General features: G+C 35.8%; 1 protein-coding gene across 19 annotated transcripts in view; it reads right to left on the bottom strand.

Moving 5' to 3' along the window:
* RIMS2 (regulating synaptic membrane exocytosis 2) overlaps positions 1–25807 on the bottom strand; it is a 792768-nt gene that overhangs the window by 576449 nt on the left and 190512 nt on the right. For all 19 annotated transcript variants that reach the window (XM_030937587.1, XM_030937589.1, XM_030937577.1 and 16 more), the window contains one exon: positions 7165–7375. In XM_030937587.1, coding sequence (XP_030793447.1) covers positions 7165–7375 — 211 coding nt within the window. The remainder of the gene's footprint in view (positions 1–7164; positions 7376–25807) is intronic.

The following is a 25807-nucleotide window of genomic DNA, read 5'->3' as shown; positions in this document are numbered from 1 at the left end:
TGAAGAGGAGAGACTACGTCCAAACTCATTCTATGAGGCTAGTATTAATCTGAGAATGAAAACAGGCAAAGACACAAAAACAACAACAATGACAACTACAGGCCAGTATCTCTGAAGAACGACCATACAAGCAAAAATCTTAAAAAACATTGTAGCAAACTGAATTGAATAAAACATTATAAAGATCAATCACCATGATCATGCCAGGAATGCAAAGATGGTTCAACATTCACAATTCAATAAATGTGACACATCACAATCACAGAAATAAAGACCAAAACCATACAGTCATGATAGTACATTTCAATAAACACTTTTAACAATGATTTTTAACTCTGAACATACTAGATATAAAAGAAACATGCCTGAAAATAAAAAAAGGCCATATTTGACAAACCTACAGCTAGCACCATATGGAAGGGAAAAAGAATTAAAAGTCTTTCCTCTAAGATCTGGAACAAGTCTAGGATACTCACTTTCACCACATTTGTTCAATATAGTACTGGAAATTCTAGCAAAAGCAATTAGGCAACAGCAATATACAAAAGGAATTCATATTGGAAAGGAAGAAGTCAAATTAGACTTTTACACAGATAACAGAGTCTTATGTTAAAACCCTAAAGATGACACCAAAAACACTTAGCACTCAAACAAATTCAGTAAAGTTACAGGATACAAAATCAACATACAAAAATCAGTAGCATTTCTGTACGCCAGCAGCAATCTGAAAAAAAAAATCAAATAAGCAATCCCATTTACAGTAGCTACAAAAATAAAATAAAATAAAATAAAATAAAATACCTAGGAATAAACTTAACTAAAGAAGAGAAAGATCTCTACCATGAAAACTATAAGACACTGATGAAATAAATTGAATACCAAAAAAAAAGGAAAAGTATCCTATTATCATGGATTGAAAGAATTACTACTGTTAAAATGTTGAAACTACCAAAAGCAATCTATAGATTCAATGTAATCTCTATTAAAATACCAATGACAGGCCAGGCCTGGTGGCTCATGTCTGTAATTCCAGCACTTCGGGAGTCTGAATGGGTTGATCACTTGAGGTCAGAGACCAGCCTAGCCAATATGGCAAAACCCTGTCACTACTATGAATACAAAATTTAGCTGGATGTGGTGGGGTATGCCTGTAATCCCCGCTACTCAGAAGGCTGAGGCAGGAGAATCATGCGAACCTGCGAGGTGGAGGTTGCAGTGAGCCGAGATCATGCCACTGCACTCCAGCCTGGGCAAAAGAGGAAGACTTTGTCTTAAAAACAAAACAAACAAACAAACAAAAAACAATGACAGAAGTGTGAGAGTGAAACCAGCCAGGACAACATAGTGAGACCTCATCTCTACAAAAAAAAATCAAAAAATTAGCCAGGTATGGTGATGAATACTATAGTCCCAGCTACTCAAAAGGCTGAGGCAGGAGGATCGTTTGAACTCAGTGGATGAACAAAACAAACAAAAACACCCAATAACATTCTTCACAAAACAGAAAAAAAAAAAAATCCTAAAACTCTAATGGAACCAAAAAGATGCTAAACAGCCAAAGCATTTCTTAGCCAAAAGACAAAGAAAAAAAAAAAAAGTTGGAGTAATTATATCACCTGACCTCAAAATATACTATAAAGCTAGAGTAACCAAAATAGCATGTTACTAGCATAAAAACAGACACAGACCCAGGGAAAAAAACACAGAAATCAGAAATAAATCTATGCATCTACATCTAAGTAATGTTCAACAAAGGTACCAAGTATAAACACCAGGTAAAGGATTGTCTCTTAAATAATGGTTCTGAGAAAATTAAGTATCCATATGCAGAATGAAACTAGAATTCTGTCACCGTATATAAAAATCAAATCAAAATAAAGACTTAAATCTTAAGATCTGAAACTCTTTCACTACTACTATAAAAAAAAAAAAAATTGGTCTAGGCAAATATTTATTGTATAAGACCTCAAAAACAGACAACAAAAGCAAAGATTGACAAATGAAATTATATCAAGCTAAAAGATCATGCCTAGCAAAGGAAACAATCAACAGAGTGAAGAGATAGCCCGCAGAATGAAAGAAAATATTTACAAATTATCTATCTAATAAGGGATTAATAACTGGAATATACAAAAAAACTCAAACAACTCAGTAGCAAAATAAAAAATAATCAGATTTAAAAATGGACAAAAGATATAAATAGACATTTCTCAAAAGAATACAAATATCCAACAGGTATATGAAAAAATGATCAACATTACTAATTATCAGAGAAATGCAAATTACAGCCACAATGTGATATCATCTCACCCTCATCAAAATCACAATTATGAAAAAGAAAATAACAAATGTTAACAAGGATGCAGAGAAAGGTGAACACTTGTATACTGTTGGTAGGAATATAAATTAGTACAGCCACTATGGAGAAGAGTATAGAGGTTCCTCAAAAAAAGCCTAAAAATAGAACCACCGTATGATCCAGCAATTCCACTATCAGGTCTGTACCCAAAAGAAAGGAAATAAATGTATTGAAGAGATACCTGTACTCCCCTGTTTATTGAACCATATTCACAATAGCCAAGATAGGAAATCACTCTAAGTGACCATCAACAGATGAAAGAATTTTAAAATGTTGTATATATACACAATGGAATATTATTCAGCCCTAAAAAAGAATAAAATCCTCTCATTTGCAGCAACACAGATGGAACTGAATGTCATTGTGTTAAGTGAAACAAGCCAGGCCCGGAAAGACAAATACCACATGTTCTCATCCATATGTGGGGGAAAAAAATTGATCTCATGCAGGTAGTAAATAGAATGGTAATTACTGGAGGCTGGGAAGGGTAGGAGGAAGTGGGAATAAAGAGCGGTTGGTTAATGGGTATAAAAAATATAATTAGATAGAAAAAACAAGTTCAGTGCTCAGTTACAACAAGAAAGAGACTATGGTTAACAGTAATTCACTGTATATTTCAAAATAGCTGGGAGAAAAGATTTGGGATGTTCCCAAAACAAAGAAATGGTCAGTGTCTGCTGTGACAGATATCCCAATTATCCAGATTTAATCATTACACATTGTACAATTGTTATCATTACCACATGTATCACATTAATATGTATGACTATTAAACATTATGTATCCATAAATTTTCAATTTAAAAATACTGAAAGACAAAAACTGTCAACCAAGAATTCCACAATCAGCAAAAATATATTTTTAAAAAATGAAGGCAAAATTTTCAGCATAAAAAAACTGAAACCATTCATTAGCAGCAGACTTGCCCTTCAAGAAATACTGAAGGAAATACTTAAGACAGACAAAATATGATACCAGATATAATTACAGATCTACAAAAACAAATAAATAATGCCAGAAACAACTATAAGAATAAATACAGTTCTTTTCAAAAATTATTTAATATTTGAAACTCTTGGAAGATAAACTTTTTATACAAAAAGAATAACAATATATTGTGGGGTTTATAAAATGAATAAAAGTAAAATATGACACCAGTAACATAGAATCCAACATTATTGTAAGCTTCTTATAATACGCATGAAATAGTGTAATATCAGTTGAAAGTTGACAACAATAATTTAACTATGTATTCTACAGATCTTGAATAACTTAATAAAATAACAAAACAGTTACAGCTATTAAGCCAACAAAGGAGAAAATATGAATCATAAAAATACTTGAGCAATCTCAAAAAAGGCTAAAAATGAAAAAACCAAGAACAGATGACATAAGACAAAATCAAAAAGCAAGATGATGTAATCAAATGAAACCATATCCATAATCACAGTAAATGTACATTTTATAAGCATCCAATAAAAAGGAAGAGATTGTCAGGTTGGATAATAAAGCAAGATCCAGTAACTATATGCTGGCTATAAGAAAGGTACTTCAAACAAATAAATTTTAAGTAAAATAATAGAAGAACATATACTATGCTAATACCTAAGGCAATACATATATGTAATTCCATTTCCAAATATATATCTAGATAGAGAGGGAGAGAGACACAGAGAGAGAGAGAGAGAGAGAGAGACTTGGTCTATATATATATATTAGACCAAGTGAATTTCAGAGCAAAGAATATTATCAAAAATAAAGAATATCACTTAATAAAAAGGGGTCTGTTAAACTAGAGGATATAACAATCCTAATGTTTATGTCCCTAAAAACAGAGCCTAAAAATACATAAAACTATAACTAATAGAACTCCAAGGAGAAATAGACAAATCTACATATTATTATATATTTTAAAACCCCTCTCTTAACAACTAATAGAATAAGCAGGAAATCAACAGTGAGATAGCAGACTTAAATGACTCTATCAATGAAATTGGCCTTGAATGGGCATTTTAAAATATTCTGGCCAAAAACAGAAGAATATGCATGCTTCTTAAGTGCACATAAAGCACTTACCAAAGTCAACTATATTCTGGGCCATAAAATAAGTATCAACAAATTCCAAATGATTCAAGGCATATAAAGTATATTCTAAGACCACAAGAGAGGTAAATTAGAAATCATTAACAAAAAGATCCCTAGGAACCCCACAATATTGAAAAATAAATAACACACTTTTAAATTATCTATAGGTAAAAGAAGAAAAGAAAAATGAGAAAGTATTTTTAACTTAATAAAATGAAGAAACAACACACAAGAATTGTGATGATGCCAGTAAAGTAGTACCTAGGGAAAATTTATAGAATGTGACTCCTAATTTAGAAAGAAAGAAAAGTATCAAGGCAATGACCTCAGCTTCTATTTTAAGAAAGTAAAAAAGATAAAATTAAACCCAAAGTAAGCAGAAAAAGACAAGAGAAGAAACAAAAAGAAAAGAAAAAAGATCAAAGATCAAAGCAGAAATCAACAACAAAGAAAAATCAATAAAACAAAAATCTGGGCCAGGCGTGGTGGCTCACACCTGTAGTCCCAGCACTTTGGGAAGCTAAAGTGGGAGAACTGCTTGAGGCCAGAAGCTCAAGATCAGCCTGGGCAACATAGCAAGAGCCCATCACTACAAAAATAATTTTCAAAATTAGCAGGGCATGGTGGCACACACCCATAGTCCCTGCTACTCGGGAGCCCAAAGTGACAAGATTACCTGAGCCCAGGGAGTCAAGACTGCAGTGAGCTGTGGTTGTGCCACTACAATCCAGCTGGGCAACAGAGTAAGATCCTTTTTCTAGCCAGGTTGAGCAGGAACAAAAAAGATACAAATTACCAATATCAGGAATGAAAGAAGTAGCATCACTGCAGATTCCATAGATACTAAAAGACTAATAACGGAATACCATGAACAAGTTCATGCCAATAAATTCAACCACTTATGAGGAAGTAGACAAACTAAGATATAACAATGAAACCTTATTCGGGAAAGATAACCTGAATAACCCCATATCCACTAAGAAAACAAACTTTACTTAAAAACCTTCCCAACAAATAAAATTGCATGCCCACATGGCTTCACTGGTGAAATCTACCAGTTCTACACAATCTCTTCCAAAATGTTGAAGAGGAGGAAATACTTCCCAACATATTTATCAGGCCAGCATTATCCCAATACCAAAACCAAAGAAAACATTACAAGGAAGAAAAATACAGACACATGCCTCATGAACATAGAAGCAAAAGTTGTAAAAAAAAAATTGTATTAAATCAGCCAGGCACCATGGCATGTATCTGTCATCCTAGCTACTTGGGAGGCTGAGGCAGAAGGAACACTTGAGCCCAGGAGTTCAATTTCAGCCTAGGCAGCATAGCAAGACACTCATCCCTAAAAAAAAAAATAATCAAATCAAATCCATTAATATATAAAAGAGATAATCCATCATGACAAAATGGGGTTTATCCCAGTAATAAAAGCTGATTTAACATATAAAAATCAACCAATGTATTTCACCACATTAACAAACAAAATAAAAAAATATATGATTAATCTAAACAGATGCAGAAAAGGCACTTGGCAAAATCCAACATCTATTCCTGATCTTACAAAACCAACCAAACAACAACAACAAACTCAGCAAAGTAGGAATACATGGCATCTATGAAAAGTGTACAGCTAACATTATACCTAATAGTGAAGACTAAGGGCTTTCTCCCTAAGATTAAGAACAATACAATGGAATGTCTGCTATCATCCATTTTATTCAAAATTATACTGCAGTTTCTAGTCAATGTACCTAGTCAAGAAAAAAAAATCATAATCAGGTAATCCAGGGGAAACAATTAGAAGTGGTTAGTTCTTAGTAAAACAAAATAATGAAAAATGGGGATTAATGAAGAAAATGAAGAAATGAAATCACACAGGGGAACTAATTTCCACAATTATGTCTAAGTAATGCATATAAAACAATAGCTTCCTATTTAAAAATTACTTAAATAAATAAGTAGGTGGTAAGATTAGTAAGTAGATAAATGCAAAGTCTAAAGAATTTACTGGCACAAACTTTTTTTTTTGAAACAGAGTCTCTGTTGTCCAGGCTGAAGTGCAGTTCTCCTGCCTCAGCCTCCTGAGTAGCTGGGACTATAGGCGCACACCACCATGCCCAGCTAACTCTTGTATTTTTTAGTAGAGACGGGGTTTCACCATATTGGCCAGGCTGGTCTCAAACTCCTGACCTCGTGATCTGCCCACCTCAGCCTCCCAAAGTGCTGGGATTACAGGTTTGAGCCACCGCGCCTGGCCCAAACTTTTTTTTTTTTTTTTGAGACATGGTTTCACTCTGTCACCCAGGCTGGAGTACAGTGGCACAATCATGGCTCAACACAGCCTTGACCTCTCTGGCTCAGGTCATCCTCCCACCTCTGCCTCCTGAGTAGCTAGGACTATAGGAGCCTGCCACCATGCCTGGCTAATTTTTGTGTGTCTTTTTTTTTTTTTTTTTTTTATTGTAGAGACAGGGTTTCACCATGTTGCCCAGGCTAGTCTAGAATTCCTAGGCTAAAGTGATCCGCCCGCCTCGGCCTACCAAAGGGCTAAGATTACAGGCGTGAGTCACCACGCCTGGCCACAAGCATTTTAAAATACTGTTTTTGCTAATTTCAACAAAGCATTATTTGGGCTGAATTAACATACTCTGTAACGCGAATGGATAAACACAATAAGCTTAACTAGAAGAGAATTGTAATTTTCATTTCTGTACCTTATTTGAGCGTAATGACACTCGACCTCCACAACGAGCACAGAACTTTGTTTGGCAATATGAACAGTTATGGCCACATCCATCAGCAAACTTTGTTTTGTGGCAGATACCACAGGTTGGTGCATCACCCTTCTGTTCTTGCTGTTGCTGTGATTCTTCTCCCATCTTCTTTACCTGTTCCTTATACATTTCAAACTGCTGATGCAGTTTTCTGCAGAGAAAATAAGTAAGAAAAAAATTGGTTTCCTGATGATCTCTAAAGGAAAAATTATCACAATTTATAGACACAATTTTATAACCAAAAAATATACAAGATGAGAATAAAAAGAATGAAAATTTAATTTTCTGATGATAAATTAACACTTTTCATGGCACACTATTTGCAAAAGTATTGCAACTAGTTCCACCTTCTTTTTTGAGACGAAGTCTCGCTCTGCTGCCCAGGCTAAAGCGCAGTGGTGCGATCTTGGCTCACTGCAACCTCTGCCTCCCCAGTTCAAGCAATTCTCCCACCTCAGCCTCCTGAATAGCTAGGACTACCAGCACACACCACCATGTCAGCTAATTTTCATATTTTTAGTAGAGATGGGGTTTCACCACATTGACCAGGCTGGTCTCGAACTCCTGACCTCAAGGCATTCACCTGCCTCAGCCTCCTAAAGTGCTATGATTATAGGTGTGAACCAACATACCCAGTCTCTACCTTCTAACATACATATTAAATAACCAATTAATATAATACATGTTTATGGAAATATTTCTTGAGATTATATTTCTAAATTTCTATCTACCACTTGGAGTACATTTTCAATCATATGTTCTAAAATACTTACAATATTATTTTTCTACCATTTAACTTCAGAAATACAGAAAGCTAACTTGACTTACACAGTGAAGTCAAGACCTATGAACTTCAAATCATTGAGACACAGTCTCAATAAGAGTGATATAAAGAATCCAGAGAGAGAAAAAATATTACATAGGCGCTCCAGTCCAATGGAAGAAAATTTACATGCTATTAAAAATGAAGAATTCCTTCATTTTAGGGGCTCTTGAGTAGACTTGAAAGTGCTGAGGCAAATATAAATAAACTTAAAAATTAGTCAATAAAAATTATCCAAACTAAAATAAAAATAAAAATAAGTGGGGAATAGAAAACAACAGTGCATCCAAGAGTTAACTCAACCTACCATATGTATAATTGTTCACAGAAAAAGAATAGAAATGAAGGAAATATTTGAAGGGATCATGACCAAAAATTTTCCAAAACTAATGAAAGACACCAAATTAAACACAAGAACCTCAGAGAATCCCTGGAAGCACAAATGTCAAATCAAATACCAAACATAAACACATGCCCCTAGTTTGCCTTCATAGTCAAACTGCTAAAACCCAAAGATAAAGAAAAAACTTTGAAAGCGGCCAAAAAAAAAAAAAATACACATTGTGTAGCGAGACCCAATGATAAGAATTAGAGAAGATTACTCTTGAGAAACCATGCAAGCTGGAAAGCTTTGAAGTCATGTCTATAAATTGAGAGAAAAAAAAAAAAAAAAAAAAAAAAAACCTGTCAACCCAGAATCTCATACACGGTAAAATTAGGCTTTGGAAAATATGCATAAGTAAATAAAAATTATAAATAAAATTTAAAAATAGAAACTCTTCCAGATGGACACGTATTGAAGAAATTCATTGGCAGTAGACCTTCACTGCATGGAACTTAAAGGAAGTTCTTAAAATAGAAAGAGTATGATACTCCTTGGAAGTACCATATGGAAAAAGAGACCTAGAAAAAGAAATACACGCTTATATTAAAAACAAAATGTGCCTCAAAATCTTAAGAAAATAGAAAATTAAACCCAAAGAAAGCAGAAGAAATACAAGAGATTAGAACAGAAATCAATGAAACCAAACGCTGGTTTTATGAAAAAAATCAATGCAGACTGACATAAGCAAGTTAAGAGAATAGGACTTTCCAACATTTGTCCCTCAACAGCAACATCAATTTGAACAACTATCCACATGTGAAAACACCTTCATGAGCCCTAAGGAAACCAGGTGGGAGATTATAGCAACTGAGTGTAGCAAAAAAAAATAAAAGACGCACTGAACAGGGTAAGAAGGACAGTTTAACATTTCCTGTTCATCCCTCCCCAACCACAGAGATAAACAGAGATACTCATTGCTAGGGAGAAAAACAGAGAACAGAACACTCAACTCTGCCTTGAACTCCAATACCACGCAATTGTTTACTGTAAAATGAGGTGCTAGGCAGACCCCCACAGTCTGACATCAGGGTTGTTCACACAGACAAAGCCTCCAGGTCCACTCCAGTGCCAGAACAAATCCCACATCCCCAGGCTCCATGCCTGACCACCAGACTTGGTCTTTGGGCCTGCTCAATCTCTAGGATGACTCCAGACTTCTACAATGCCCTCAGTGCCAGCCTGGTTCCCATGACCCCAGGCTTCAGGCACACCCCAGCATCAGGCCAGGCCCTGTAGCTCAATTATCAGGCTAGCATCCTCAGAACCAGCCTCCAGACAAGCCACTGTGGATATAGGCTCCAGGCACACCTAGCACCAAACCAGCCCCTGTAGCCCAGGATCCAGGCTGTTTGTTATCTGCACACCAAGCCTCCCAGCCCACCCTGGAGATCCCACAGCTCTAGGTTCCAGGCCTGTCCAGTGGACAAGGTCTACATGCAACCTCCAGGCATATTACAGAGCCAGGACAGCCCCAGCCATCCTGGACTCCTGAATACTCCCATTATTATACTGGCTCACATGGCCCCAGGTTACAAGGCATGTCCCAGCACAGCACAAGTGCCTAAAGCCCTAGTCATCAAGCCAGCACACAAAGACCCAGCCTCCAGGGTGGCACCTGCAGATACAAGATACAGGCCCACTCAGCACAAGACCGCCCCCGTAGTCCTAGCCTCCAGGCTTCCTTCAGGTTTCAGACCAGCCCAGTAAAACAGCGGCCCATACCACTGCAAACAGCCCAACACAGCGACAGGTTAGCATCCTGGTCTAAGGCAAAGGTCAGAACCTGCAAAAACAGATTCTAGGCATACACAATGCCATGTTGGTCCCTGAGGCCCCACCCTCCAGGCCAGCCCTTGCAAAGTCACACTCCAACAGACCAACAGACCAATAGTATGGCAGTAGAACCCAGTGCCAAGACAAACCATATGGAAAGAGTGTCCAAATCCACTCTTGTGGACACAAAACAAGTTCCACCCTAAAAGACTCAGGCCCCAGGACCAACCAAGTAACAGGTCAGGTCCCATGGTCACAAAGTCCATCCCAGTGCACCTGTGCACTAATGCCATCCCAATACCTAGCCAGCCCCTCCTGACACAGGCTCAAGGGCAACTTCAATGCCAGGTCAGCCTCTGTGGGCCCAAGTTTAAGGTCAGTTCCCACAGAAACAGATTTGAGGACAAAGCCTACAGACCAAATGAATCGGTTCACAACAGAGGTTCCAGGATCAAAGCCCAACCCAACGAACCCAGGGACGAGGGACACACACCTGCTGACCCAGGCACTGGTTCAGTCTGCTCAAGAATTCCAGCAACAAGCCCACCTACCAACCATGCAAACAGCTTGCCCAGAATCACCACATGGGCTGACTGGTGAAGACATTTTCCAGACAAAGACAATCTAAACAGATGGAATAAGTCCCTACTTCCTACATACACAGACATCAGCAGAAGGTAAGCATAATCATGAAAAACCAAGGAGATAAAACACTACCAAAAAAGCAATCATTTCCAGCAAGGAAGTATAAGAAGATGATGGAAGAGAAGCCTCCATTAATCATCCTCCTCACAGGAACACCAAATTGAACAACTATTCACACAAAAAAGCACTGTCATAAGAACCAAAGATCAAGTAAGCAATCACGGTACCTCGTTTTAACTTTATATATAAAAAAGAGGCACTGAAGAGGGTAGAAAAGACAGTCTTAAATTCTTAATGCCATCCCTCCTTCACCTATCAGCAGCAGCCACAGAGTGCAGGAAGAGAATCTGCGAACTTACAGAAGGGAGAGTGTAGTAATTGTGGGACTCTGCATTGAAACTCAGTGATGACCTGTCACAGATGAAAGCAACACCAGGCAGAACTCAGCCACCCCTCATAGAGGGAGCATTTAGATCAGCCCTAGCCAGAAGGGAATTGCCCATCCCAGCAGTAGGAACCAGAGTTCAGGCAAAGGCAAGCCCCATCACCATGAGCTAAAGGGGTCTGGGGTCCTAAATAAACCTGAAAGGCAGTCCACGCCACAAGGACCACAATTCCTGGGCAATTCCTGATTCTGTGCTGGGCTCAAAGCCAGTGAATGAGGGGAGCATGCAACCCAGTGAGATACCAGCCAAGGTGGCAAAGGGAGTGTTTGCATCACCCCTCCCTCAACCCCAGGTAGCAGAGCTCACAATTCTGAGACTCTATCCCTCACTTGGAAGAGTATAAAGGACTTTGTCTGGCACCTTGGATACCAGCTCAGCCACAGTAGAATATGGTACCAGGCAGAGCTGTGAGGCCCCCACTGACTCCAGGCCCTGGCCCTGGCTCTGAAATACCATTTCTGAGAGAGGGGAGAGGGGAGAGGGGAGAGGGGAGAGGGAGGAGAAAGAGACTCCGACAGACTCCATTTGTTTGGGAGAGAATAAGGAAAGAGAACAAGAGTCTCTGCCTAGTAATCCGGAGAATTCTTCCAGATTTTACCCAAGACCTTATCCAAGGCAGTACCGCTATGAGTCTGCAACATTCCTGGGATTGGTGTGGCCCCTTGTGATGACACAGCTACACTGATCAAAGACATCGATCACAACATCCAAGTCCCTTCAAATACCTGGAAAGCTTTACCAAAAAGAATGGGTACAAACAACCCCAGACTGTGAAGACTACAATAAATACTCTACTCTTAGATCCCCAGAAACCAAAGAATACCCACAAGCATCAAGACCATCCAGGAAGACATGACCACACTAAACAGACTAAGTAAGGCACTAGGGAGCAATCCCAGAGAGACAGAAATATGTGTCCTTTAAGACAGAGGAATTCAAAATAGCTGCTTTGAGGAAGCTCAATGAAATTCAAGATACCATGGAGAAGGAATTCAGGATCCTATCAGACAAATTTAACAAAGAGATTAAAATAATGTAAAAGAATCAATAGAAATTCTAGAGTTGAAAAATGCAACTGACATACTGAAGAATGCATGAGTCTCTTCACAGCAGACTTGATCAAGCAGAAGAAAGAATTAACGACCTTGGAAACAGGCTATTTGAAAATACATGGTCAGAAGAGAAAAAAAAGAATAAGAAACACTAAAGTATACCTACGAGATCTAGAAAATAACTTAAATTGGCAAATCTAAGAGTTATTGGCCTTAAAGGTATAGACAGAGATAGGGGTAAAAGTTTGTTCGAAGGGATAATAACAGAGAACTTCCCAAACCTAAAGAAAGATATCAATATTTGAGCACAAGCAAGTTATAGAACACCAAGCAGATTTAACCCAAAGAAGACTACCTCAAGGCATTTAATAACCAAACTCCCAAAGGTAAAGGATAAAGAAAGAGTCCCAAAAGCACCAAGAGAAAAGATAGAGACAATATAGAATGAAGCTCCAGTATGTCTGGCAGCAGACTTCTTAGTGGAAACCTTACAGGCCAAGAGAAAGTAGCATGATTATTCAAAGTGTTGAAAGAAAACAACTTTTATCCTAGAATAGTACATCCAGTAAAAATATCCTTCAAACATAAAGGAATCAAGACTTCCCCAGACAAACAAAAGCTGAGGGATTTAATCAGCATCAGACCTTTCAACAAGAAGTGCTAAAGGGAGTTCTTCAATCTCAAAGAAGAATGTTAATGAGCAATAGGAAATCACCTGAAGGTACAAAACTCACTAGTAATAGTAAATGCACGAAAAACACAAAATATTATAACACTGTGATTGTGGTGTATAAACTACAGATATCTTAAATAGAAAGATTAAAAGATGAATGCATCAAAAATAGTAACTACAAAAACTTTTCAAGACATAGACACTATAATAAGATATAAACAGAAACAACAAAGATAATAAGCACGAGAATAAAGGTTAAGTATAGTATTTTTATTAGTTTTGTTTTTGCTTATTAGTTTATGCAGTCAGTGTTAAGTTGTCATCAGTTTAAAATAATGGATTCTAAGATGTTATTTGTTAACTTCATGGTAACCTCAAATGAAAAAACACACAACAGATACACAAAAAGTAAAATACGAGCAATTAAAGCACACCACAAGAGAAACTGACCTTCACTACAAAGAAGACAGGAAGGAAGGAAAGAAGGAAGAGAGGACCATAAAGCAACCATAAAAAACAAAATAGCAGGGGTAAATCCTTATTAACATTGAATGTAAATCAACTAAACTCTCCAATCAAAAGACACATGGGGCCAGGAGCGGTGGCTCATGCCTGTAATCCCAGAACTTCGGGGGCTGAGGTGGGAGGATCACTTGAGGTCAGGAGTTTGAGACTAGCCTGGCCAACATTCTGAAACCCCATCTCTACTAAAAATACAAAAAAAATTAGCTGGGCATCATGGCGCATGCCTGTAACCCCAACTACTCAGAAGGCTGAGGCAGTAGAATCACTTGAACCTAGGGAGCAGACGTTGCAGCGAGCTGAGATTACACCACTGCACTCCAGCCTGGGCAACAAAGCGAGACTCCATCTCAAAGAAAAAAAAAAAAAAAACACATGGAGTAGCTGAATGTATTAAAACAAACAAACAAACAAACAGAAAACCCAATGATCTGTTTCCTAAAAGTAACACACTTCACCTATAAAGATATACATAAACAGAAAATAAAGGAATGGAAAAAGGAATCTTTCTATTCAAGATAACACCACAATCACAGTGTTATAATATTTTGTGTTTTTCTGCACATTTACAATTACTAGCGAGTTTTGTACCTTCAGGTGATTTCCTATTGCAAAAGGAAACCAAAAAAAGAGCAGGAGTAGCTATACTTGTATCAGACAAAATAGATTTCAAAACAAAATTTATAAAAAGAAACAAAGAAGGTCATTATGTAATGATAAAGGGATCAATTCAGCAAAACTATGTAACAATTATAAATCTATATGCACAAAACACTGAAGCATCCAGATATTGAAAGTAAATATTATTAGAGCTAAAAAGAGAGATAGAACTAAATACAATGATAGCTGAAGACTTTAAAACCCCACTTCTAGCATTGGACAGATCATCCAGACAGAAAATCAACAGAGAAACATCAGACTTAATCTGCACTACAGACCAAATGGAATTAATAGGTATTTACAGAACATCTCATCCAATGACTGCAGAACACACATTCTTCCCCTTAGCACATAGATCATTCTCAAGGGCAGACCGTAAGTTAGCCCACAAAACAAGCCTTTAAAAATTTTTTTTTAAATAAAATTATATCAAGTATTTTCTCTGACCACAATGAAATAAAACTGGAAATCAATAATAAGAGAAATTTTGGAAACTATGCAAACACATGGAAATTAAACAATATGCTCCTGAATGACCAGTGGGTCAAAGAAGAAATTAAAATGCAAGTTAAAAAAATACCTTGAGACAAAGAAAAATGGAAACAACACACACCAGAATATATGTGATGTAGCATGAGCAATTCTAAGGGGACAATTATAACAATAAATGGGTAGATCAAAAAAAGAAGAGAGATCCAAAATGAACAGCCTAAAATTACGACCAAAGAAACTATGAAAAGAAGAACAAACTAAGCCCAAAGTTAGTAGAAGGAGGGAAATAATACATATCAGAGCGGAAATCAGTGAAATCAGAAATTTTAAAAAATAGAAAAGATAAAACTAAGAGTTGTTTTCTTGAAAAGATAAAATCAACAAGCTTATAGCTACACTAAGAAAAAGGAGGCTGCTGTAAATGAAATCAGGCATTAAAGTTCACACACAGAAATACAAAGGATCATAAGACACTGTTGTGAACTAATAACAATCCTTCTCAAACTCTTCCAAAAAACTGAATAGAAGAGAATGCATCCAAACTCATTTTATGAGGCCAGCATTACTCTGATATTAAAGCCAGAAAATAAACTACAAAAATAATAAAATTACAGGCCAATATTCTCGATGAACATAGATGCAAAATCCTCAACCAAATACTAGCAAACTGAATTCAACTGCACATACAAAAGGATCATCCACCATGATTAAGTTGGATGCCTTGACAGTTCAGAATGCAAAGATAGTTCAACATATACAATTCTACCAATGTGATGCACTATGTTAACAGAATAAAGGACACAAACCGTATGATCATTTTAACAGATGCAGGAAAAGCATTTGATAAAATTCAATATCCTTTCGTGATAAATAAACTCTTAAATTAGGTATACAAGAAATATGTCAACACAATACAGGTGTTACATTACAAACCCACAGCTAACATCATACTCAATGGTGAAAAGTTGGAACCTTTCCTCTAAGATCAAGAAAGAAGACAAGGATGCCAACTATTGCAACTTATATTCAACACAGTAATGGAAATCCTAGCAAGAGCTATTAAGCATAAGAAAGAAATAAAAGGCATCCAAATTGAAAAGGAAATTTAATTGTCTCTGTTTGTGGACAACACGATCTTATCTCTAGTAAACCCTAAAGACTCCACTATGTTGAAGAGATATCCATAGTCATATGTTCATTGCAGCATTATTTACAATAGCCAAGATATAAATCAAGTAAGTATCCATCAGTGAATGAATCAATAAAGAAAATGTGTTATATATACACAATGGAACACTATTCAGCTATAAAAAAGAAAGAAGTCCTGTCATTTGTGACAACACAGGTGAACTCAGAGGACATTATGTTAAGTGAAGTAAGCCAGGCACAGAAAGACAAATAGTACATGATCTCATTTACATGTAAAATCTTAAAAAGTTGAACTCATAGATGTAGAGGGTAGAATTATGATCACCAGAGACTGGGGTATGGGAGGTTAGGGAGATGTTGGTCAAAGGACACAAAATTTCAGTTAGATGGGAGATTCAAGTGATCTATTGTACAACATGGTGTCTATAGTTAATAACAATATATTGTATTTTGAAAATCATAAGAGGGTAGACTTAACGTGTTCTCACCACAAAAATAAGTATGTGAGGTAATGCATATGGTAATTAGCTGGATTGAATCATTCCACAACATATACAGACTTGAAAACATCATGTTGTATAAGTATACATAATTTTTGTTAATTTAAAATTAAATTTAAAACTTTTTTAAAATTCAAGAAAAAAATCACTAAAATTAATAAACCTCAAGTTAGAATGATGAAAAAAACAAGACACAAATTACCTATAGCAAGAATGACAGAGATTACTACAGAATTCACAATTAATCTAAATTAATTTAAAAGACTGCAAAGGAATACTATAAGCAACCATATGCCCATATGTATCTATGTCTTTCTTTGAAAGACAGAAACTAGCATAACTCATTCACCAAAAAAAAAAAAAAAAAAAAGATAGCTTGACAAGCTTTATATCTATTAAATAACTTTAATTCATAGTATAAGAACCTTCCAAATCTAAAACTCTGGTTCTCAATGGTTTCATTGGTGAATGTTACCAAACACTGAAGGAAGAAATAATGCCAATTCTACATAGTCTCGCCCAGAAAACAGAGGATGGAACATTTCCCAACTAATCTCTTAATGCCAGTATTACTCTGACCCTAAAACCACACAAAGAAGCCAGGCATGGTGGTATATCCCTGTAGTCCCAGCTACTCAAGAGGCTGAGGCAGGAGGATTGCTTGAGCCCAGGAATTCAAGGCTGCAGAGAGCTATGACTGCACATTGTACTCCAGCCTGGGCAACAAAGCAAGACCCCATCTCTTAAAAAAAATTACAAAGATACTGGAAGAAATTATAGACCAATAAAGTATTTCTCATAAGCAGATATTTTTGTAAAAATCCTCAACACTAAAAATATTAGCAAATCAAATCCAAAAATGTGTTAAAGAATAATACCTCACAAACAGGTGATGTTTATCTTAGGAATGTAAGTTTGGATACATATTTTAAATTCAAGCAATATAATCTGTCATATTAATATGATTACCTAAAAATTTGCTAAGAAAGCATGTCACACAACTGCTTAGCAAACTAGGAATTGACAGAAACTTCCTTAGCACAGTAAAAGCATCTGTAAAACAGTCTACCACTAACATCACACTGTATGGTGAAAAATTGAATGCTTCCCCCTAAGATCAGTAATAAAGCAAGGTGTTCTCTTTCACTACTTCTAATCAACATCAAACTGAAAATTCTAGCCACTACATTAAGGCAGGAAAATAAAATGAAAATAAAGTTTACAGATTAGAAAGGAAAACAGAAAACTATTTGCAGTTGCCCTACTTGTCTTTGTATAAAATCTCAAAGAAACGAGCAAAAAAAAAAAAAAAAAAAAAAACCTCTTGTAACAACTAAATGAATTTAGCAAGCTCACAGGACACAAGATCAATATACAAAAAACAATTACATTTATATTTAGTAGTAATGACCAACTGAAAATGAATATTTTTATAAACAGTCTGCAACAACAGCAAAAAAGAAAAAAAGAAAAAAGATCCAGGTATAACTCTAACAAGATAGGAACAAGCTTCTTATGGTGAAAACTATAAAACACTGATAAAAGAATCAAAGGAGACCTAAATAATAGGAAAAATATACCACATTAACCAATGGCAAGATTCAAATTGTTAAGATCACAATTCTCTTCAAATCAATCTATTCAATCAATGCCATTCCCAATAAAAATCCCAGCATTGTTTTTATTAAAAATTGACAAGCTACCTCTAAACTTTATGTGAAAAAGTGAAATCCTGGAATAAACAAAAATATTTTTTAAAAAAGAAGAAAGGTGAAAGACTCAAAGTACCTGATTTGAAGACTTACTATAAAAGCTGTAGTGATCAAGTAAACATGGTATTGACAAAGGATAAAGATACATATCAATGGATGCAATGGGAAGTCCAGGAGTAGTACAATACTTAGTGATCATAACATTTTTTACAAATGTCCTGAAGTAATTCAATGGAGAAAAAAAATTGTCTTTTAAGCAATTAGAAATTTACATGTAAAACTAATGATATCATTTGGATGTTTTGTACCCTCTAAATCTCATATTGAAATCTGATCTCCAATGTTGGAGGTGGGGCCTGTTGGGAGGTGTCTGGGTCATGGGGGTGGATCCCTCATAAATGGCTTGGTGCTCTCCTCATGCTAATAGAGTGAGTTCTTCCTCTGCTAGTTTACAGGAGAACTAGTTGTTTTAAACAGTCTGGAACTACTCCCTGCCTTTGCTCCCTCTCTTGCCATGTGACATATCTGCTTCCTCTTTGCTTTCCACCATGAATGGAGGGTTTCTGAGGCCTCACCAGAAGCCAATGACAGCACTTTGCTTCTTGTACAGCCTGCAGAACCATGAACCAAATAAAACTTTTTTTCTTTAAAAATTACCCAGGTATTTCTTCATAGCAATGCAAACAGACTAACATAAATAGTAGCTGAAAATCCATGTGTAAAAAACAAAAACCTCAACTTGCATCTTACACCTTATACAAAAACTAACTCAAAATGAATTGCAAAACTAAATATAATGGCTAAAACTATAAAACTTCTAGAAGAAAACATTCAAGAAAATCTTTGTGATCTTGGGATTTGGGTCTTGGGAAAGACTTCTTAGATAGGTTAAGAAAATATTTTTTTAATAGGATATAAAAGTATGTGCCAGGGAAAGTGGCTCACATCTGTAATCCCAGCACTTTGGGAGGCCAAGGTGGGCAGATCCCTGAAGTCAGGAGTTCGAGACCAGCCTGGTCAACATGGTGAAACCCATCTCTACCAAAAATACAAAATCAGCAGGCATGGTGGTGGGCACCTGTAATCCCAGCTACTCGGGAGGCTGAGGCAGGAGAATTGCTTTAACCCGGGAGGCGGAAGTGAGCCAAGATCACACCACTGCACTCCAGCCCGAGGGACAGAGTGAGACTCCGTCTCAAAAAAAAAAAAAAAAAAAAAGTTTGAACCAGAAAGTAGTCATAAACAATATATAAATGAATGAGTGTAGCTGTGTTCCAGTAAAGATTTATTTATGGGCACTGAAATTTGAATTTTATATTGTTTTTACAATTACAAAGTAGCACAAATTTAAAAAAATTTAATCAACCATTTAAAAGTGTAAAAAACTGTTTTTAACTTATTGGTTATACACAAACAGGCAGTGGGATAGAACTGGCTTGTGTACCATAGACTGCATACTTCTCTATGATATAGTTTCACTTATATGACATTCTGGGAAAAGCAAAATCAGATTAATGGTTGCCAGGGGCTGAAGTGGAGTGATGGGCACAAGAAACCTTTTGGGGTAAAGGAAATAGTCTATATCTTGATTATGCTGATAGACTTTATGTTTGTCAAAACTCACTCAACTGTATACATAAGAGGTGAATTCTACTGTAAATAAACTATAGCTCAAAAAACCTGACATTAAGAAAAGTTAGATTTCAAAGTGCTAACCTAAAGTCAGCCAGTAAATTAAAAGATAAAATTCCAGGAGTCCTTATATCTACTTCATCACAAAAGTATACTTCCTTTCTACACCTAATATCAATGAAAACTGTTTTAAAACCAATTTTATTAACTTTTTCTGTCACTTCAGATAATACCCTGTTTTTCCCTGATAATCTCACACCAGGTTTAAGTGAAGCTCTGCTAACACAAAACAAGCACCACTACAGGAGGATCAGGACCACAAATGAATGAGCTCTGCATCAGAGCTTCTCCCACCATTTAGAAGAATCATCTTTCCAAGTGTAGAAATTTGACACATATTTGTACATTTGTGCCATACTGTACATTTCCACTGCAACACTGTTGATACATTTCCTATCTTTGAGATGCTTCTCAGTAAATGACTAAACCCCATTGGGAGAAAAAACAAGACAGAAAAATTAGAAAGAGCAATATTGTTTCAGTTCCAGAGACACTGGATTACTAGACAATTTACCAAGTGCTATGGGTTGAATGTCTCCGCCAAAACTCATGTTGAACTTGATTCCCAATGTGGCAGTGTTGGCAGGTGCGGCCTAGGAGTTGTTTGGGTTATGGGATAGATATCTCATGAATAGATTAATGCTCTTCCTTGGGGGTGAGTGAATTCTTGCACTAAAATGGATTAGTTCTCACAAGAGTGAATTGTCAAAGACTCTGGCTTCCTTCGTTTTACTCTCTTGCTTCCTCTTTAACCATGTGATCTCTTCACACCTGCCCACTCGCCTTCAGTTTTCTGTTAGAGTGGAAGCAGCATAAAGTCCTGAACATTGTTCCCTGTATCAGTAAATGGTGCCACCATTCAATTATACAGGCCTGAAATCTAGAATGATTCTGGAATTGTCTCTCTCCCTCAAATGCATAATTTATCTACCAATAAGTTATTTCAATTTGACATCCTACATGTGCTTTGAATCCTTCCACTTCTCTCCATTATATGCTGCCAATACTATAGATCTTGCTAACATCAATTCCCACCTAATCTAGAGAATAGTCTCCTAGTTAGGCTACTCACATCCATGCTTCTTCCCTTCAATCTACTCTACACTACAGAAAAAACTCTCTCTACTTAAAAAAAGAGTTATTCTTCTCTCACTGCTAATTGTCCTTAAGAAGAAAAATCTTATGAGGACCTACAAAACCTTGGATACACATCTTTAACTTCATTTTTTGCAGTTTCTTTTCCCACCTTCTGCTAAAGTCTTTCTTTCTTTCAATTCTTTTTCTTTCATCCCATTTTAGTCTGTATTTTATACATGCTCTTGCCTCTGTCTAGAATGAATGAATGGATTGCTATGTACACTTTTTTTAATTCTCTTTTTTAAAACCTTAGGTATCCATAATATAATTGATCATACCCTTGGTAGCACTGCCCATGCTTGGTTCTTGTTCTATTTAACTATTTTCCCTTCCCCAATTTGATCTCCCTTCCCTGAGGAAACCAGTCTTGTATATTTGCATAGATGGCATGTGCCATTTACTTGGTTTCCATCTATTTCTGTCACTCAATTTTACATTTTTATATTAAAATCTAAATAGATAAGCCATAGCTAATATGCATGGTACTTACTATGTATCAGGTAAACAGATAGTATTACCATTATTCATATTATTGTCCCTATTCTACAGACAAATTATGTGGCTCATAGTCAAACAGCTGGTAAATTGTAAAAGCCAAATCCAAATTTAGTGTTGTTCCAAGAGTTCGTGCTCTTTACCCCTATAGCTGCTGCATCTAGTTCAAGCATTTTAATGGCTGTATAATGTTTCCGTTTGGATAAACACATTTTATTCATCCATTTCTTTAAGTTGGCCCTTTATAATTCATTACTCTTTAATATATCTATGCCATATTTGTTAAATGCATATAAAGTTTTCCCTAGGGCATTTATGCAGAAATATGATATACATACTAATGTTCACTAGATACTTTTAAACTGCTCTTCCAAATGGATTAACCCTGTTAGTACATCTGCAAGCAAAGTATGAATATTCTAGTTTCCTCTCATCCTTGCCAATGTGTGATTATTATTCAACTTTTTAAATTTTTGCTGATTTGATGGATATTAATTGATGTCCCATTTTTTAGTTCATAGTTTTCTGATTTCGGTGAAATCCAGCCAATTTGACTGCCCTTCCTATGAACTGCCTATTCATATCCTTTACTGGATTGGATTTCCTGTATTATTATTCTTGATATGCAGGAGTATACACTATATAGCCTATATATACATAGTTGAACATAGGAAATTTCTTCTCTCAGATTGTTAATTTTGTTAAACAGAAATCTTTAATTTTGAGGTAGTCAAATACAGCAATTTCTCCCTTCATCATTTGTGGCTTTGGTGGCTGGCTATATAAAACAAAATAAAACAGAACAGAACAACCTTACCTAACCCTAAGTCAGGCACCAAAAATTTCTGTGGTTTCTTCTAGTAGCTTTATAATTTTACTAGTCATATTTAGACTTTTAATCAATCTGAAGTTTATTTTTATATGTGCTGTGATGCAGGGATTTAATGTTAATCTTCTCCATATAGAGACTCTAAATTCCAAGCATCATATACTAGCTAGTTTGTCCTTTCTTCCACTGATTTGTGATCTCAATCTATCATATACTAAGTTCCCATATATGCATAGGTCTGTTTATGAACTCTGCATTCTGTTTCAATGGTGTTTGTGTCTGCTTTTACTCAAGAACAAGATAACAACAACCAAACTCCAAATAAAATTAAAGATGAAAAAAATCTTAAATATATAAATTTGAATATATAACTTTCTAGTGATGTAGATCAGAAGTCAACAAACGTTTTCTGTGAAGCACCAGATAGTAAGTAATTTAGGCCTTGTGGTCCATACAGTCTCTGTTGCTACTCAACTCTGCCACTGGGATGCAAAGGTAACCATCAATAATATGAAAACATGAGTTTGACTATATTCCAATAAAATGCTATTTACAAAAGCAGACAGCAGGCAGGATTTTGGTCCACAGGCCATATTTTGCAAATTCTTGATGCAGATAAAAGAGGCAAAGATATAATCATAAAATTAGTTTAAAACTTTTATTACAAATAAATATTTAAATATAAATTTAGAAATTTTTTCTACTTTCTTATCTCATAAAGTTATTGTATCTAAATTTTTCATGTATATCTTCTATATAAAAGTCTCCCTCATCACTAAGGAAACTCAATGAATTTCGTATTTTCTAAAGTAAACATTTTTTCACTTCTGAGTTCTGTGAAATAATGAGAATTTTTCAATTCATGTTTACTGCTGTTCCTGGAAAATTTTTTCCCAGCCACATAGTTTTGTTGTTGTTGTTTCCCTATTCATATTGTAAGTGTGTTTTCATATTCTCCAAAAGTTAACTACCTATATTACTCCTTTTTTAAGTAATCTTTTAAAAAGTTTGTTTACTAGGATTTCCAACACTTGCTACTGTGAGGTCATACCACTGTGAATTTGATTGATGTTAAATTTCTTGTTTCTCTATAGGCATAGGTATACAAAACTAGTTTGAGGTCCTTTCAGGACAATATGTTCTCTTCAAGCAGTTCTCTGTAGTTCAAAACAAAGAAATTAAGAGCTCCTCATAAGATAAGATTTATGAGGAATCAAATCGAGCAGTTTCCTTTTACTAGAGGGATGGTTTCAGGGGAAGGGGAGAATCCATATATTTCAGGATATATAGTATTCTGGCTTTGTAACTTGCTTTGCTATCTGGTAAAATGGGTTTGCCTCTGGTCTTCTTCATGGAAACTTACTATTTGTAAAATGAGTTCCTCCATATAAATATTATAACACTTTTATCCAACTTTCTTGGAAATCCTAGAGGGATTTTTATTAAAATTGCATTATATTTATAGATTACTTTTAGGATAATTGACATCTTCACAGTGTTGAGTCTTACCACCTAAAAACATCTATCTGCATTTATTGCCAATCCTCAGAAAAACAGTAACCACCTGTATGGATTACAGGTGATTCTTTTAACTCAAATTTTTCTATCTTAACTTGTGATCCACCCCCAGATAGTCCATGAATAGATTGGTATTTCAATTGAATTGACTTCATTTTTAATTGCATGTATTATCTTTTGTGCATTTAAAAACATTTTGAGAAACAGTCAATAGGCTTCACCAGGCTGTCAAATGGATTCATATACAAAACAGATTAAGGACCTCTAAGAAATATTTCCATGTTCTATATGTTGTTTCAGAAAGAAAGAAAAAGCAAGTTCTCTAACAATGTCATGAAGATAATATAACCATACTTCCATACTCCTCCTTATTCTCGTGCACTTCAACATCACTTCCTTGGAGAGGTATTCCTTAACATCACTGACTAGGTCAAATCCCTCTGTTAAATATTTTCAAAGCACTGTATTATATGACATTTACTGGAGTTGCACCTTTTGTTCATGTATGTAATTATCTCATTAATCTCTACCTCTCTAATTAGAAAAGTCATGAGAATTGCTTTGTTTTTGCTTTCCATTTTATCCCAGTGACTAGCATAATACATGGCTCACAGTCAAGTTCTCAATAAATATTTACTGAATGTTTACATTAATAATGAATAAATATGTATTGTGTATATACTATTTGACACATGATAGAGAAAAATATAAAGCTGAATATTACCCTGTTCTTGTCATCAGTAAAATAAGATAGATAAGGACATGCATAGATAGGAGACAGACATGGAAACAAATATAATTAAGTCTATTAAATTAAGTTTAGCCTACAGCTGCCTCCTTATAAATTTGCCCTAAAGGTTTCGCCATATATTTGTCTGGAGTACAGTTACATAGTGAACTGTAACCTAAATGGATGTATAAACAGACTGTAACCTACTCTTGTAACTATCACTGAGTTTCAGTGAAGCATAGCTAGATAAATAAATAAATAAATACACACATACATACAGAATAAATAAATAAGGCAAGCACCTAACTGTAACTAATTCAGCTCCTTCTATACATCCCTTCTATATTTTTGTATGTCACTTCTTTTTTTTTTTTTGTCCAAAAATCTTTTCCAACCACACAGAAGTACTGGAGTCTCTCTGACTCTGTTCTGGTTGGGGGGCTACCTGAGTCACAAATCATTCTTTGCTCAATTAAACTGTTAAATTTAATTTGTCCAAAATTTTTAATTTTAACACATGGTATCAGAAGTGGGAACCAAAATAGACTTTCTAGTGAGCCCCAGGAGCACTGAGTAACCGAGCAAAGTACCTGCTTGGCCATTGTGTCCATTGCTCTCACAGAAACTGGGGACTATGGGTAAGTTCTCTCTCGGATTCTTAAGATCCATGGATTTCTGCTTTGAGCTATCTAAGTTTGTTTGAGCAAATTTTTTATCTGAACTGGGTTCAGAAGTCATGACAGAAACTAAACTGGGTCCCAGATCACACTCTATCTGGTAATTATCTGGCTTGAATCCAGTTAGAGGCCTAAGGTGTCTGACTAGGTCAGGTAGAAACTGGCAGTAAATGGCAATATTGCAGGGGATGTGAACTCCAGCTTTCAGGAGTTCTTAAAGACTTTTGAGTACCATCCCCTTTGTTTCTTTTTTTTTTTTTTTTACATACTTGAGTAGGAAAAAATCATTGGCCAAGTTGATCAAGGGGATCTGAGAGGCAAAGCCAAGATTCCATGTGCAAATGGAATCCTAATTTCTAAAGAACTGAGTACGCCAACTTCCAACTATACCTACATTTACATGTATAAGTATTAAGCCCCAAAAGCAGGAAACACTTGGAGAAATGGCAAAATCTTACTAAAGGTAATTTAAAAATTCACTGAAACATTCCAAATGAACAACACTACACTTTAAAAGTATATTTTATTTATTTTTAAGACGGAGTCTTACTCTCACCCAGGCTGGAGTGGAGTGGCACAATCTCAGCTCCCTGCAACCTCTGCCTCCTGGGTTCAAGCTACTCTCCTGACTCAGGCTCTTGTGTAACTGAAATTACAAATGTGCGCCACCATG

This window comes from Rhinopithecus roxellana, chromosome 9 (genome assembly GCF_007565055.1).
Source record: "Rhinopithecus roxellana isolate Shanxi Qingling chromosome 9, ASM756505v1, whole genome shotgun sequence".
Lineage (NCBI taxonomy): Eukaryota > Metazoa > Chordata > Mammalia > Primates > Cercopithecidae > Rhinopithecus > Rhinopithecus roxellana.
This window is presented reverse-complemented; position numbering and strand designations above follow the sequence as displayed.